The sequence below is a fragment of the Musa acuminata genome, chromosome BXJ1-5, assembly GCF_036884655.1.
Source record: "Musa acuminata AAA Group cultivar baxijiao chromosome BXJ1-5, Cavendish_Baxijiao_AAA, whole genome shotgun sequence".
Lineage (NCBI taxonomy): Eukaryota > Viridiplantae > Streptophyta > Magnoliopsida > Zingiberales > Musaceae > Musa > Musa acuminata.
This window is the reverse complement of record NC_088331.1, coordinates 11442679-11457104: the sequence shown is the minus strand read 5'-3', so window position 1 is coordinate 11457104 and position 14426 is coordinate 11442679. Positions and strand designations below refer to the sequence as shown.

Genomic DNA, 14426 nt, shown 5'->3' with positions numbered 1-14426 from the left:
GCCCTTATCTTATTGGATGCAGATCCAATACCCACTAGGGGAGGATCCATTAGGGTTTGACAGGGGACCTCTATAAATAGGAGGGATTCAGAGCCTCATAGGCTATAGTCTTTGCTTGCCTCTCCTATTCTCCTCCCCCTCTTCACCTCAGAGTAGGCCTGGAGTTTTGAGGAGCGTCGTCGTAGCCCTACTGTGTGGATCACCGCTAGAGAGGAGCACGCTTGACCTCCTTCACCCTCTCCTAAGGATCTGCAAGGAAACAGGGATATACGATCTCCCTAGGTAACACAATCTACTCTATATGCATTTTTAAGTTTCGCGGATTTTACACACCAATCTTCGCACGACGACGAACATCTCTTTGGGAATCGGGGATTTTATTTTCTTGTTCTTCCGCTGCACATGTGATGTCGCCCCCAAGATTTCCCAACAGTATGAAGGCGAACCGCTAACCAACCTGGAGACAGAGAGACGCTGCTCAACATCAACGACGCCCGGACCGAAAAACGCTGATCAACACCCTGTCGCAAGGGCCCGGCCGACCTCGACATCCAGCTTAGCCGATCGAAGACTCCCGACGTCGACCCATGGACCAGGCCGTGCTTACTCACCGGCCACGACACATCACTTCACCAACAGATGGTAGAGCTCCTTGTCAATTATTTCATGGCAGCTCAAGTTGGATTACTGAATGCTCAGGATTAGCTGCATGAACAAACTCTTCACTCCTGATGCAGCATCAACACAGTTTCGACAGAAACATTCTTATTATCTAAGTTTGTATCGAATTTATCCGCTACAGAAATCCGTTGCAATCTATGGAATCGTCGACGACAAGACCAAAGAACATGACTGTTGCTGTTTGAGGTTGTGAGTCTTCCACTGCTCTCTGCGGAATCCGTCGACGACGACGACGACGACGGATCGAATTCATCCTCCCAGCTTGTGACTCTTGCTGGATTGCTCTTACCATAAAAGGTTCCATCGCCTTTTGGTAGGCAGTTGCTTCATCACTTTCTCCCCCTCAAGATGAAACAGGATAATTCAGCAGTGCCATCAGAGACTGAACTAACAAGCGACGAATTATTGGCCTACCTGCTCTAAAATCTTGAGTCGATGCAACACAAGTAGTACATGTTCTTGGTATAGCTATTGTTGGTACTTTGGTTTTCGGCAAACACAAAATCAGATTGCATGTCATAGGGAACCTACGGGCATCCATCAGTGTCTTTATCTATCGGAATTAAGGATCACCAAAAGAAAGGACAACAGGGAACATGTGGAAAAATCTCAATGTGTCAAATTAATCAATCAAATCCACAGTGGCCTTTTCATTTGATGTATCCATCAAATGATTCTTTGTCCCAGCAACCAAGACTAATTATGTATGAAGTTAGAAATGAATCTTGTCAGATGATACAGTAGCTTGGTGTCAATTCTACCCCAGTCTTGTTTGATCCCAAAGGAAAACTAGAATACTGCAAGTACAACATCCTCATGCATAAAAAACATCCATCTCATGGTAGTGGTAAAAGAGGCACATCATCGACTTGTTTTCATCGTGAAAGTGAAGGAAAGACTGGCTGTAAGTTGGCCTCCTCCCCTTTCCTCCCCATGCAATAGAAGAATAAGCATTTCGGTGTGAGGCTTTATGCTTTGCTTGTGCTGGGGTTGTTCAGCTTTATTGAGGACGACAATTAGGTTAAGTCGAGCAACAACATTGAATTCTTTTGTCTCATTCTATGCTCGCAACCAATGAAGTGTTGCAGCACTGTCCCTTTCTTTGGGTACCCAACAAAAGCTTTCCCTTCCCACGGAAGCTGTTGGTTCCACCGGCTGGTGAGTCTTCGGGAACAAACCAAAAGGTTCAGCAGACATTGCAGTGTAAAAATTGTGTTTCTTACCGCAGTAACAGTGATGGCTTAGACACATTGATCATCCATTGAGCAGTTCAGTGACATCAAAATTTTCATGTTGTGGATACACTACACTCTTTAAGATATTTTCCTTCTCTTAGAAGAAAAGGCTTCAGATGATAGCTTCTTGGATGCACCAAACCTAGCTAATTGCTTCCATTAGGAGACTGACCTATGTAATGACATTACCATGAAGACAGATTTCTTGGTGGTGTTCCCCCATCAATGTTATTTATTACCAAGTTGGTTCATCAAGGGAGTATTGAAGCACTCATATCTGCATCACCAATTCACTCAGCAATTGTGTACCTGCAGATTTGTCATTACTTGGATATACCTGTCCCTTTGCAAGCATTCATGGGGTTGAGGGACACTAAACACTACCTACTGTTTCTGGTGCCATTTCTTCTGCCAGCCTGTGCGCACACAACATGAAATGTTGCTCATTATTGTTAGGGTGGACATTAGATGCAGAATTTTAGATCCATCTGCGACTTGGATACTTGACAACCCTGGATTAGCCCAGCATTTGATGGTATTAGCTTGCATCGGCTGTCCCATGACTTTTGTCATTTCTGAAAGATACATTCTATATAACGAATAAATGACAAGTGGCCACAGAGTTCTATCACACCATGATTGCCCCCTTTTTTTCTTTTTCTTTTTTTGTGGTATGGATGAGATACACTGATTTGAATGAATGATACATTGCAGTGTCAGTGGTTGTAGATGGTTTCACTAAATAAGTTTCCGAGGTGTTTCAGTCAACTTCAATAATCATTTTCTGAAAATTAATTGTAGAGTTAAAATAGGAAAAAGGTGGATGGAAACAGCCACATCATTTGATATGGATTCATTTCATGATTCAGCAGTCCAAAGGTGGGTGGAAACAGCCACACTTTTGTGACTCTGCCAAGTGGTACAGTAAGGTTTTCTGAACCGAAGACGAAGAATTACTGCCTCAATGGATGAGTGAATCCGACTGAAGTGAAGAAGCTCATCTGATATGAATCAACTCATTGACAGGCCAAATAATTTCTGTTTTCTTGATTTATATATGATTCATATTGATTCAAGAATTGCAAAAAGATAGATAAAGAAGTGCTACGTCAAGAAAGAACACCAAAAAGCATGATTTGATGTGTGTGTGTGTGTGTGTGAAAGAGAGAGAGAGAGAGAGAGAGAGAGAGAGAGGTTTTCTGTGATTGTGAGGTGGACACCGTTGCTTACTTGAGACCATTTAAAGTGCCATGACTCTTTTCACCTTTAGACTTAATTAACCTCTCTTTAGATATGATCATCACCAGTATCTGTCAATCTGATCATATAAAAGTGTCCACTAGAGGAGACATCATATTATTTTCTTCTATTAAGGTAATACTGGATTCCTTCTCAGTGATGAGAAAGATCATCTTTGTGAGTAAACAAGAGCGATACTCCTCAAATGAGGAAAAGAGATGTCCTACTTGTGCTTTTGTCACTACATCAATTGGAGTGAAGCATATATGATGATCAAATCCAATGCTAAAGCAAGTGCTTTCCAATTCAGCAAACAAGTCAACAATCCTTAATCCCATTCCTTCAACGCGTACACATTAATCCGAAGCTAAGCAAACATGTGTATAGAAGTGGAGAAGTTGCCGTTGGTTCTTAGCCACGCTCCGACCATTGGAGTTCTTGTGGAACGATTGCCTGCAGAACTGCTTGAAGGAGGGAGCTCCGGCCACCTGAATCAGACAAGGTAGATCTGATGAACATCGCAGGTGCTGCTTCCACTGCTCATGCCAGCAAATGTGGGGAAAAGATCTGTGCGTGCATGCCTTGGACCGGCAGCTCATGAGCTCTGATACTACTCCCACAAGAATGGCTCATCCACTCGGAACTCGACGTAGTCCTCGTCCGCACAAGGCAGCCATGAAGAAGAAGAAGAGTAGCAGAAGCCTTCTCTTAGGTCAAGACAGAGATCCGGCAAGTCGAAGAGCGCGTCGTCGTTATCGCTTGACGAGGTTGTCGAGGCCGGGGAGCGGGAGGTCGGCGGCTCGGCGTGGTCCGCGCCGGAGCACTCCGAGCTCGTGCATGGCGTCAGGCCGGTGGCGCAGAACGTGGCGGCGGCGAGCATCGCCGCGGCTTGAATGTCCTTGGGGGACGCGGAGGCCGGCCGCGGGAGCTGCGCGGTCAGTTCCGGGAAATTGAGGTGCGCCGACTGGCCCTTGATGGTCAGCGCGGCCACGTCGTGGGCTCGCGCCGCCATCTCCGCCGTCGGGAACGTCCCCAGCCAGATCCTCGACTTCTTCCTCGGCTCGCGTATCTCCGACACCCATTTCCCCCAGTTCCGCATCCGGACGCCGCGGTACACAGGGTGCTTGCCATCCTTGCTTCTCTTTCTAGCTTCACCACCACCACCACCACCGCCGGCAGTAGTCTCAACCACCCTCTTGGATCCACCTTTGGAAGCCTCCTTTATCTTCTTTGATGAGGCGCTGGGACAAGAAGAGGTGATGGAGGACAAGGAAGAGGAGGAGGAAGAGGAAGTAATAGTAGAGAAAGAGGAGTTAGCTTCACAATCATGGATGAGTTGTTCTTCCATGGTGAGAAGCCAATGGTGTTATTGAGTGGGGAAGGCAATCTAAAGTGGCTGCATAAATAGTAATGTGAGCGTCATTTATGATGGCCTATCAAATGCCACAAGTAACACAAATAATATAAAATAAAATTGACAATTTATCATAAAAAAAACCCATAATAATAATTTTTTTTTTTTTAATGAGGTGTGTCACATATTTGACTTTTACTCCTTTTTTTTTTTGCTTTGAATTTGATTAAAAAATACTCTTAATAAAATCATAAAAAAGATAATAATTATCTTCTGACTAGATTTGATTTATTTTTTTAGGATTAAATCGATTTTTTTTAGATGAACTAAGTTTTAACTATTTAATTTGATTTAATTAAACCCTTAATTACCTTTTAAATTTTTTAAATTATCCTCACCTCCACCTCCTTCTCCATTGCCACTATCTCCTACTCTTCCCACTCCGTCACCTCCTCCTTTTCAATGGTTTTCTTCTCCCCACTTCCCCCTTTAGCTTTCTCTTCTCCCACCCCATTTTTGTCTCCTCCTTCTCTCACTTAAACTCTATCACCTCCTCCCTCTCTCCCTTGAAGTCTTTCTTCACTTTTACCTTCTCCCACTCCTCCATCCCCCCTGTATCTCACCCCTCCCTCCTCTTCCTCCTCCCCCTTCTCTCACTTCCCTTATGCTTCCTCCTCATCCTCCATCGACTCCATCTCCGTCTCTTTCGTTACCTCCTCCCTCTTGGCTTTCTTCTCATCCACCTTCATCTTATCCCACTCCTTTATCCACCTCTCTCTCATCCTCTTTTTCCTTATATCTTTGCTCCATTTTTTCTTCTCTCCCTTCCTCTTTCGCCATCCCCTCATCATAATTTGTCTACAAAAGTCATTACACTCGAATTACACATATTTACATAATATATCAAATATATATTATTTATATACAATAATTATCTTAAATTTATCACAAAATTAAAAATTTTGAGTTATACTAAAAAATATATTTATTTTTATATTAAATTATCTAGAAAAGCTTTTTGGCTCAAGTTATATACTATTATACTCATTAAAAATATATTAGTTTCTATATAAAATTATTTTACATTCATTATAGAACTAAAAAACTCGAGTTTTTCTCTAAAATATATTACTTTTATATAAAATTATCCTAAATTCATCATAAAAATATTCATAAAATCTTATCTTTTCTATTTTTATTTCCTATATTGACTTAGTTACACTCAAAATTAAAATAAGTTAAATTCAATTATGTAGCTTATTTTAATATTAATATTAATATTTTTTAGATATGTTAGGATAATTAATTATAAAAACTTCAAGAATTCTATTATAATTTGATTCTAACAAAAAATATTATTATTATTATTTTATTTTATAATAAATTTATATAAAAAATAATATATCTTAATAGGTTATATGAATGAGTGTAACTTGAATGTAACTCGATTATATAACCTAAGTGCAACTTGAATGTAGGGGATTTGACCCGATCTGATCCGAAGGGATTTGACTTGAATTGATCTGATCAGAACCAGCTCACAGACTTGAAATAACTCGATTTAAGAATATTTTTAGAATTAAAAAAAAACATCCCTTTCTAAAAATTAAATATAGGGTGTCATTCGATAAAAACTTATTATTTGAAGATTTTTTTGATAAATTATCCAAAATAAAGAAAATTAAGAGAGAGAGAGAGAGAGAGAGAGAGAGATGGCCAGGTTCTTCCATTCACAAGAATTGACATCTTCTTTGTTCCCCGTGGGAGGCCAAGTAAAAGCAAGTGCGAGTCTACGTGAACAGGGGAACTCCATGTGCTTCTTTGACCCTCCCTTGTGTCAGATTTCCATGGAAATGATTCGACATGAAACAAGAAGACGAAATTGAGAAGCATGCATCACGTTATATTCCCATCATCTCCCAGCGGTGTGAAGAACCATGGCGATCACATCAGCCATGGCCGGCCACAGCACCGACTCGCATGATTGGAGGACGTTTGCGTCGCCGTCTCCGTGCCTTAATGCGCTAATGACTTGTCAATTCTCCAGTAAATTAGCATTCCCAGTGGCCACGAGGCCTCACCGTTCTCTCAGAAAATATATTTGCGAGGACTCGAAGAAGAAACAACTACCGATGAAGCACCCAAGGAGGTTAACTTTTTGATTCTTAACACTGCTCGTCAGATTTCTCTCTTAGTTTTGAAGTCTTCCTCCAATCCCTCGAAACTCCATGACAAGCACAGAACTGTGGCCAAGGAAGAAGATGGCCAAGCGGTTTTTCTTCAGAAGCAGCCATCACCATTGAGCTCATCCGAGAAGAAAACTTCCTTCTTTAGGGAAAAGGGAAAATGCTTATCATCTTCTTCATTTTTCAGTTTATAGTTTAGCCATTGTTTTTCTTTCTTATCAAAAAAGAATAAAGAAACACTAATCGTTCGAGCCGAAGAAATTTAGTAACATTATTCGTAAAATAAAGATTGTAAGTACCGACACCATGCGAGGTCATGTAACTTAGAACACTAAATGCTGCTGCTGCTGCTGCTGCATCCACAGTGCAGTAAGAAGGCACAAACAATGGGTTGGCTTCTATTTGGATCTCGGCGTCTTGTGTCGCATGGAACTCAGCTGGTTTCAACCCATCACAGTGCAGTGAGGAGGAGATGCACTGAGCAATTAGTGTGTGTGAGAGATCAGTGATTGATTGATTGATTGGTCCACACACACAATATGGATACAATGAGGTGAGTGTGGTGGTGCCACATGACAGCAACCGGTTCAATGAGACTTGCCACCTAACACACACACCTTCGTCGGCTACCCCTTAAAACAGCCCTTTTCCTTTCCCCCAAGATTTTAATTGACGCTCCAAATTCTCTTGAACGGATCATCCAATATTGTACGGCCTGAAACCTTCTTAGTTACTTCGTCTCTATTCGTTGGAAACTATTTCATGTGATGTGCTGTATATCAGCAGCCTGCAATAGTGGAGGAAAGCATTCTTCATGTCATGCCTTCTTTCTTACCACATGTATCCAAACTTTTTACCTACCCTCAGATGCGTGGGGCTTAAAATATGACATTTATATGTTTATAAAGGTGTGCATCAAGTAAATCGACAACTCCATGATATTGAGAGAGAGAGAGAGAGAGAGAGATGGGCGTACTAAAAATGTTAGTTTTGCAGAAGGGAGTGTGCCATTGGGAAGGGGAAACCCCATCGGGTGCGGCAAACGAGGCCTTAGTCTTCTTGCCCATGTGGACCTTCGACTCATGGCGTCGGCCACCATAAAACGCTGGAGGCCATGTGTGGCTGGCTCATCACCCACCACGAGGTCTCTCACCCTGTTGGCATCGTCATCTCGTTCCCCCGTCCATAACTCACGGCGGGCGAGCTGTCGTTCTACGCACTGTCATCACGAGGGATTCGCTAATCCCTTCGCTCGTTCTTCTACCACCCTTCATCGACGTCCTAATTCCATTCATCCATCCAAAAACAAAAAAAACCAACTCAAAGAGACGATGACTGACTTGTCAAGATTAATAAATTAATCATTTCATGTATTGTAATAATAATAATATTATTATTTTTATGACCAATAAAACATGTCATTTATTTTATGTTATATTAGATTTTTCCCACTCTACCCAGAGAAGGACAAAATAAGCTGGCCTTCTCCGTCCTCCTGTCATCTGACTCTTTCCAAGTACAGGAGGAGTACCTTCTCGTCTGCTTCTCAGCATTGGATTGGTTCACTGCTTTATTGTTATGTTTTTCTTTCTTCTGGTACAAATAGTACAGAATTCCAGGGTGTTCAGTCCCTACATCGAGATAAGAGTTTGAGCAAATTGAGAGTGGGACTCATCACAATCTAACTAAAGCCTGCAAGCAAACCTTGTGGTGAGCGGTGGTGGTGTCTTCGATCCCGTCAATGGTGGGCTTATGCTGAAGCTCCAAAACAACAATCCAAAAGATTGACGATGAGTTACGGCCATACATGATTGTGTAACTAAAGCCTGCGATTAACTCCCACATACCATTGTAATTAACCTGATCCGTGGGTTACACAACAATCCAAACGATTGACTTTTGTTCATCAGAAAGGTGGCGAGAAGATGGAGACGTCTCTCGGTAATTTACTATAGAAAAATGACTCGAGTTACCTCAAGCTTTCCTCTCTCATCTTTCGACTTCTTAACTGCTTGTATCATGTATCATTATTCACTGCAATAGGATCAAAGAGAACAAAACCTGTACATTTATTGGTCAAAACATCAACGAAAGTGATAGGAGAAATATGATGCATCCATCAAGCCAATGACCAATCGTGCTTCCTTCAGAGATCAAAAATACATGATGAAGCAGCATCGTTATCGTTGGATGATTGATATGCTAATGCATCCTAAATATATGAAAGAGCAAAAACAAATCTCTTCGTATGAAGTGAAGCATCCTGATCATCTGAGTCAGGAAAACAAGGCATCCGAACAGGCAAACAAAATGAACACGGAAGTAGTTGCCAGTAAACATGAATGAGTAAAAAAAACCTGCATTTTGATACTGCTAACGACTGTCTTCAGCACAAAATATGAGATTCCGCTCAGCTGAATATTGATATTTGACAATGATGACAACCGCTCAACGATGCATCTGATATGCTAGCATATTGTTAAAGAATATTGTACATATAACTTGATCTTCCAAGTTTGTCGAGTGCCTTGCATTGACCTCCCTTTGAATATCTACTTTAAGCACTTGAAGCTGTACATTATTAACCCTAAGAGCTATCGAGTGGCTGATATGGTTATCAGTAGCAGACGACTAGACACACATGGATCCAAATGTTTGCTGACTCGAAGATCAAGGCCTTCTGGAGCCCATGATAGCACTCGCAACAGCAGAGCACCTTAATTAGGTCAAGGTAAACATGCTCAGAACATCATGGATGTAACAGGAAGGAAATTATATATCGATCTCATGGAACACTAGAAACAACTGCCCTTAAAAATCACAAAATTTCCAAACATTTGAATTTTATGTTATCAGTTGCACAGTAATCCTGCAAGAATATATCAAGTGATTCATGGACCAATGTACTCATAAAGTTACTCATTTTACTCGTCTCTTATCCTCTACAGGCAATTAATAGAACTTTTGCCAATGATATAAACCATTATGCCAATTATTGAAGTCTTAAACCAAAAACTGTAGATATATATACTTACTTACTAGAAAAATAGGCAGAGCTATAGCCATCCGATAAAGTGCTAATATGCCAGAGCAGTATGAATATAAGCTGCAGTATAAGGAAATCGTCCAGGAATGCAGTAACTTTCATAATAATCTAACGAGGAGGAGGCAAGGCTGGCTATCAAATGGCGTACCTGGACTTGTTGACCATCTGGATAGTTGGATCATGCCTGAGCCTTTGTGGATGGATTAGCATGAAAAGCAGATTGCCTCCTCGACCCTCCAAGTAAGTCCAGTGAAGATGTGGTTTCTCCACCAGACTCTCCTATACTCAGTTTGGACATACCCACAAGCTCATCAACATTTATGGGGTTCTTTGAATGTACTGCTGTTGGCTTAATAATTTCATGTGTCTGCTGCTCTGAAGCATCTGCTTTGTATCCCGACCAATAAGGGTATGAAAATTGTAGAAATGGTGAATAATAAGCTGGAAGTATCACAGGATAACTGCACTGTGGAGCTTCTGGCTGTGGGGCACCTGCTTCTCCGGTCATTGAGTCATTAGAGTCCATGGATTCACATTCCTCATTCAGAGTTGGAGGTATCAAAGGTAGATTCTTAATTTGTGTTTCTGAGTCTTTGAAATTCACTGGAAACTGCTCAAATTCAAGGGACTGACAAAAAAAAAAAATTCATAAGATGAATTTTAAGACGAATTATCCATGTTCTTCAAATGGATCTGTCCTTCCAAGCCTTGTCAAGAAATTCTATTTTCCTCAATTTCTTTATTAATAAAAAGTAGGTTACATTAGCCACTATATGAGACCACATTACCACAGTCCAGGAACTACATGTTTTAGTTAGAACAAAAACCTAAAAACTGAACTTTGGTTTACAGGGTTCCGTTGAACAGGTTGTTGGAGGCCGCTTAGGTGTAAAAAATTTCATCATCTTCTTTGGCATAAAGGTTTTATAAATCTCTTTCCTAAACAACTCTTAACATGGTGGTTCCACATATAGAGATTCACATATTCTTGTTTTTCTTTCAAAACCTTTAATCTCTATCCAGCTGAACATCTAGCTCAAATTCCAGAGGTACAGAAAAGATATTGCTACGTCTGTCAATCTTTGCTGTTTGTTGATAGGTTAGGTAAATACCCTCCCTCTCTGCATAAACTATTTCATTTTTGCCCAAAATTATGGAGGAAAGACAACAGTGGATGGTTCAATGATCTCTAGAATAAAAAGGCTACATCAATAATGAACCACATTGAAATAAAGCAGATTGTTGGCTGTCAGTAGCTGATAAATCAAAGAAAGGGGCAGTGTACTACCTTAAGTAATAAAGTTAGGTAAGAATATGTTGGTTGATATATAGTGAAGAACATGTCCAAATCCAATTGCATTATCATCATGTTGAATTATGCAAGTCTCAATCATGAACATAAACAATTGTCCATAAAAAGGCATTCAAACATCTTCTGATTATGGTGACCAGGCAAGCAAAAGAGGGAGAGAGAGAGAGAGAGAGAGAGAAAGAAACCTCATCAGGAACCATATCAAAGAGGCTTGATCTTCTCTTTCTTCTTGTCATATTGGCTTTACGAATAAAATACTTCTGTGCATGGCTGGCTACTTGAGTCGGTGTCCTTGATACCACATAGTTACGTGATATGCCACGCCAATCACCTTTGCCAAGCTTCTGCAAACCAAGTAAAAACATTCTATGCTCCTCTTCAGTCCATGGAGTACCTGCAAATATCAACAACAAAAACCCATAGAACCACCTTAAAATGAAATGCCACACCCGATGGTGATAACCACCAAACGAAATATAAAAAATACATGTGTCACCAAAACAAACTTTGAGATCTATATTCTAGTACAAGTGAGCAATCCTTTTATACATGAACATGTTCGATATTGTTGTTCTACTTCTGTTTAAATGCCTCTAGTATTTTCTTATTTTCAACTTCACTTTATTCTCTTTGTTTTTCACCATATATATATATATATAGAACTTTGCTTCAACATTGCATTAGTGGAAGTGAAGTCTGCCGATGGCTTGATGGCGATCCCCTGAGGAACCCACAGCTTAGGGCTACATCGTGCGGTGCCAATGAATGAAGGTGAGGCAGAAGAGGCTGCTAATTTACATGAATTGCAATGGCATGTTGATGATGCAATGGCTCTTTTTCACCGCACCAACAAAGTTAACTTATCATTGTAAGCATCGCTTTTTTCTTCTCCTCTTCATTGTTTCGGATGACTTGTAGAATACATAGTTCTTGGTTCATCTCCATGCCTTCACTATTTCCCTAAGTACATATTCCCTTCTGCAAGTCTCCTTTTTGTCATTAGCATGCTCAGAAAGCTCAACTAAGGAAAAATATTTTTTTTCTTCTTGAACCTTAATTAATCCACAAAACCTATGCTCTTTGTTCCCAAGACTTCAAAATATCAGCACTTTATTTCAATTTCTTTACTTATTTCTAAAATGAGTCAGACAAATCAGCCAAACCAAAATACAAAAACTGTCTCGTTCATTTGCTTATAATTGTACCTCTTCCTTCTAGTTTGGTTCCTGTCAAATTTTCAGCAGTTTGGCTCTTCTTCTTTGGCACAGAAAAAGCTACACAGACCCCTGAACTGATTGATGGCAAACCATATTTGGGTAATAAAAAGTCTGTTTAGCTAAAGCAAATGTTAGAACCTCTGGATACATCAGATTAGCAACTTCAGGGTATATGATATAGGTTGAAGTGACTTAAACAGTTCGTATCGCATTAACTGCGCTGTAGGGCAGTATAGTCAAACAAAGAAAAAGAATTCATTTCGACAACCCCCTTCCTGTTAGCGCAACAGTACGTTGCTTGTTGAATTTCACTGATGTACATATAGTATAGGGATTCAGAACTTCTCTATTACTGATGCGCAGAATTCAATTTCATTTTCTTATTGAATCTCTCTCTTGTGCATATAATATATGATTTTAGTGTGCATAGCATATAAGATTTGAATGTCATCTATCTCTCGAACATATAACATAGGAATTTAATAATTTCTTATAAGGTATACAAATGGTTAAAGTTATATGTTCTGAGAGCCTCCTCCTAGAATCCATTTGTGGCGTTTCATAATTCACACTGACATGGTTAATGGCACTAGTTGAATCCAGAAGAAAAACATCCAACCCAATGCATTCCACAAAAGGAAGATGTGGGCAGTCTGCCAATAGTTTCTTTTTCATTCTTTCACTACTCAACTTCTCCGTACTGCTCTCAGGAACAAATGGATTGTTCTTCTATCATAACTAGTGCACAAAGACACCTACCGCATCATGAAAGCAGGTAAAGAAAATTTTTTTCCTCAAGAATGTCACTAAGTCGTAACAGAACAATTGCAGCCCTTATCAGTCCTAGATAAAGCCAAACTTAATCACTGCCGGATGCAATGCTAACATGCACTTGAACCTACAAGAATGACAACCGTGTAAGAAAACCTACAACATGGCATAAAAAGTGTGGATTCTACACGACATGAACACATGCCAAGTTCAGAAAGCAGGACAGACGGGTACGTCGCGCATTCCATTTCGATTCTACGAATTAGAACCAAATCCAGGTTTTTATTGTGCCTCTGCTAATCATTTCAATGAAAGGCGTAAGGAGCAAGTAAATCTTACAACTATCAGAGAAATTTATGTCAATATGACAGAGAATCTCCTTCTATGGCGATATGACAGAGAATCTCCTTCAGCTGAGAGGACAAATCTTTTACCAAAATCAAGAAACGACGCAAGCGAGAGTGACGAGAGATCAAGAGAGATTCACCCTTCTTTCGCTCGCGGCAGCTGGAAGACGACCCCTTGACGAAATCCTCCGACGCGTATCCGTCCGCCGCGGCGCCGCCTCCGGGCTCGGGCGACGCGCCGCCGCTGGATCCGGCAAGGAGGGAGAGGTTCCCCATGCTGGCGCTCTTCCGGACGGATCCATCGGTGAGCCGCACCCCGAAGAGCTTGACGCCACGGTTAGGGCACGTCCGGGAGTTGTGGCCATTGTGGCTGCAGTGGGAGCAGCGCCGCGTCATCTTCCCGGCGCCCGCCGTGTCCTCCTCCTCTGTCTTCGGAGCTCGATCTCCGAATCTCCCCGCCGATCCCGAGGAGGAAAATTAGGGTTGGAATTGGGAATTTAGAGCCACAGAACAGGGAGTAGTGGGATCGGGAGATCGCGAGGGAGGAGGAGCGCGAGTGGGTCACGGAAGAAGCAGCGAAGGGGGACAAGAAAATATTGGAAATGGGATAAAGAGCTAAAATACTTATATACTCGTTCCCTTTTCACCCGCATTACTTCTCTAACTTTTTTAGGTTGTGGTTAGAGAATCACTTGTGGCCCCCGCACCCAGGTGACACGCGTACATTAACCGGGTAGAAAACTTGTTTCCCCGATAATAAAGCGATATCAGCAGGCAGCACCACCCACGTGGCTCATACTGTCGCGTCCATATACCACCACTGCCCTGTGGACTTGCCCACGCACCATAGTCCCCGTATCGTACCCTCGTCATCACTGGATAAAATTACGCTAAAATGCGGGGCCCACAAGGAAGACACACGACTACGACGATCGGGGTACATCGTCTACGAGTAGGAAAAACGTCGATCCTTTATCCGCGTCTGCTTCCTACATTTGTTTCTTGACTGAAAAGTCAAACTACTATCTCAGAGGAATC

The 14426-nt window shown here is 41.3% G+C and overlaps 2 protein-coding genes across 6 annotated transcripts; both read right to left on the bottom strand.

Moving 5' to 3' along the window:
* Positions 1-3460: 3460 nt before the first annotated feature.
* LOC135673804 (ethylene-responsive transcription factor ERF039-like) lies at positions 3461-4533 on the bottom strand. Its single transcript, XM_065183126.1, has one exon. The coding sequence runs from the start codon at positions 4501-4503 to the stop codon at positions 3766-3768; it is 738 nt and encodes a 245-aa protein (XP_065039198.1). The 5' UTR covers positions 4504-4533; the 3' UTR covers positions 3461-3765.
* A 4046-nt stretch (positions 4534-8579) lies between these two features.
* On the bottom strand, positions 8580-13970 carry LOC135673803 (transcription factor MYBS3-like). 5 transcript variants are annotated; one of them, XM_065183125.1, is made up of 4 exons: positions 13529-13970; positions 11239-11447; positions 9890-10369; positions 8580-8729 (listed from the first exon to the last, which is right to left on the bottom strand). In XM_065183125.1, exons 1-3 carry the CDS (start codon positions 13782-13784, stop codon positions 9920-9922), a joined length of 915 nt encoding a protein of 304 aa, XP_065039197.1. In that variant the 5' UTR covers positions 13785-13970; the 3' UTR covers positions 8580-8729; positions 9890-9919. The 5 variants fall into 5 exon arrangements, with proteins under 5 accessions (XP_065039197.1, XP_065039196.1, XP_065039194.1 ...); XM_065183124.1 differs by lacking the exon at positions 8580-8729 and adding an exon at positions 8738-8756; XM_065183122.1 differs by lacking the exon at positions 8580-8729 and adding an exon at positions 9035-9801.
* Between the last annotated feature and the right edge of the window lie 456 nt (positions 13971-14426).

What these genes read in the sequence shown, in the direction of transcription:
- LOC135673804 (XM_065183126.1), bottom strand. Translation starts at nt 4,503, where the DNA reads ATGGAAGAACAACTCATCCATGATTGTGAAGCTAACTCCTCTTTCTCT.
- LOC135673803 (XM_065183125.1), bottom strand. Translation starts at nt 13,784, where the DNA reads ATGACGCGGCGCTGCTCCCACTGCAGCCACAATGGCCACAACTCCCGG. An exon ending in CTGCCGCGAGCGAAAGAAGG is followed by an intron (nt 11,448 to 13,528) that starts GTGAATCTCTCT and finishes TGATATTTGCAG; the next exon opens with GTACTCCATGGACTGAAGAG. An exon ending in TTGATATGGTTCCTGATGAG is followed by an intron (nt 10,370 to 11,238) that starts GTTTCTTTCTCT and finishes TTTTTTTGTCAG; the next exon opens with TCCCTTGAATTTGAGCAGTT.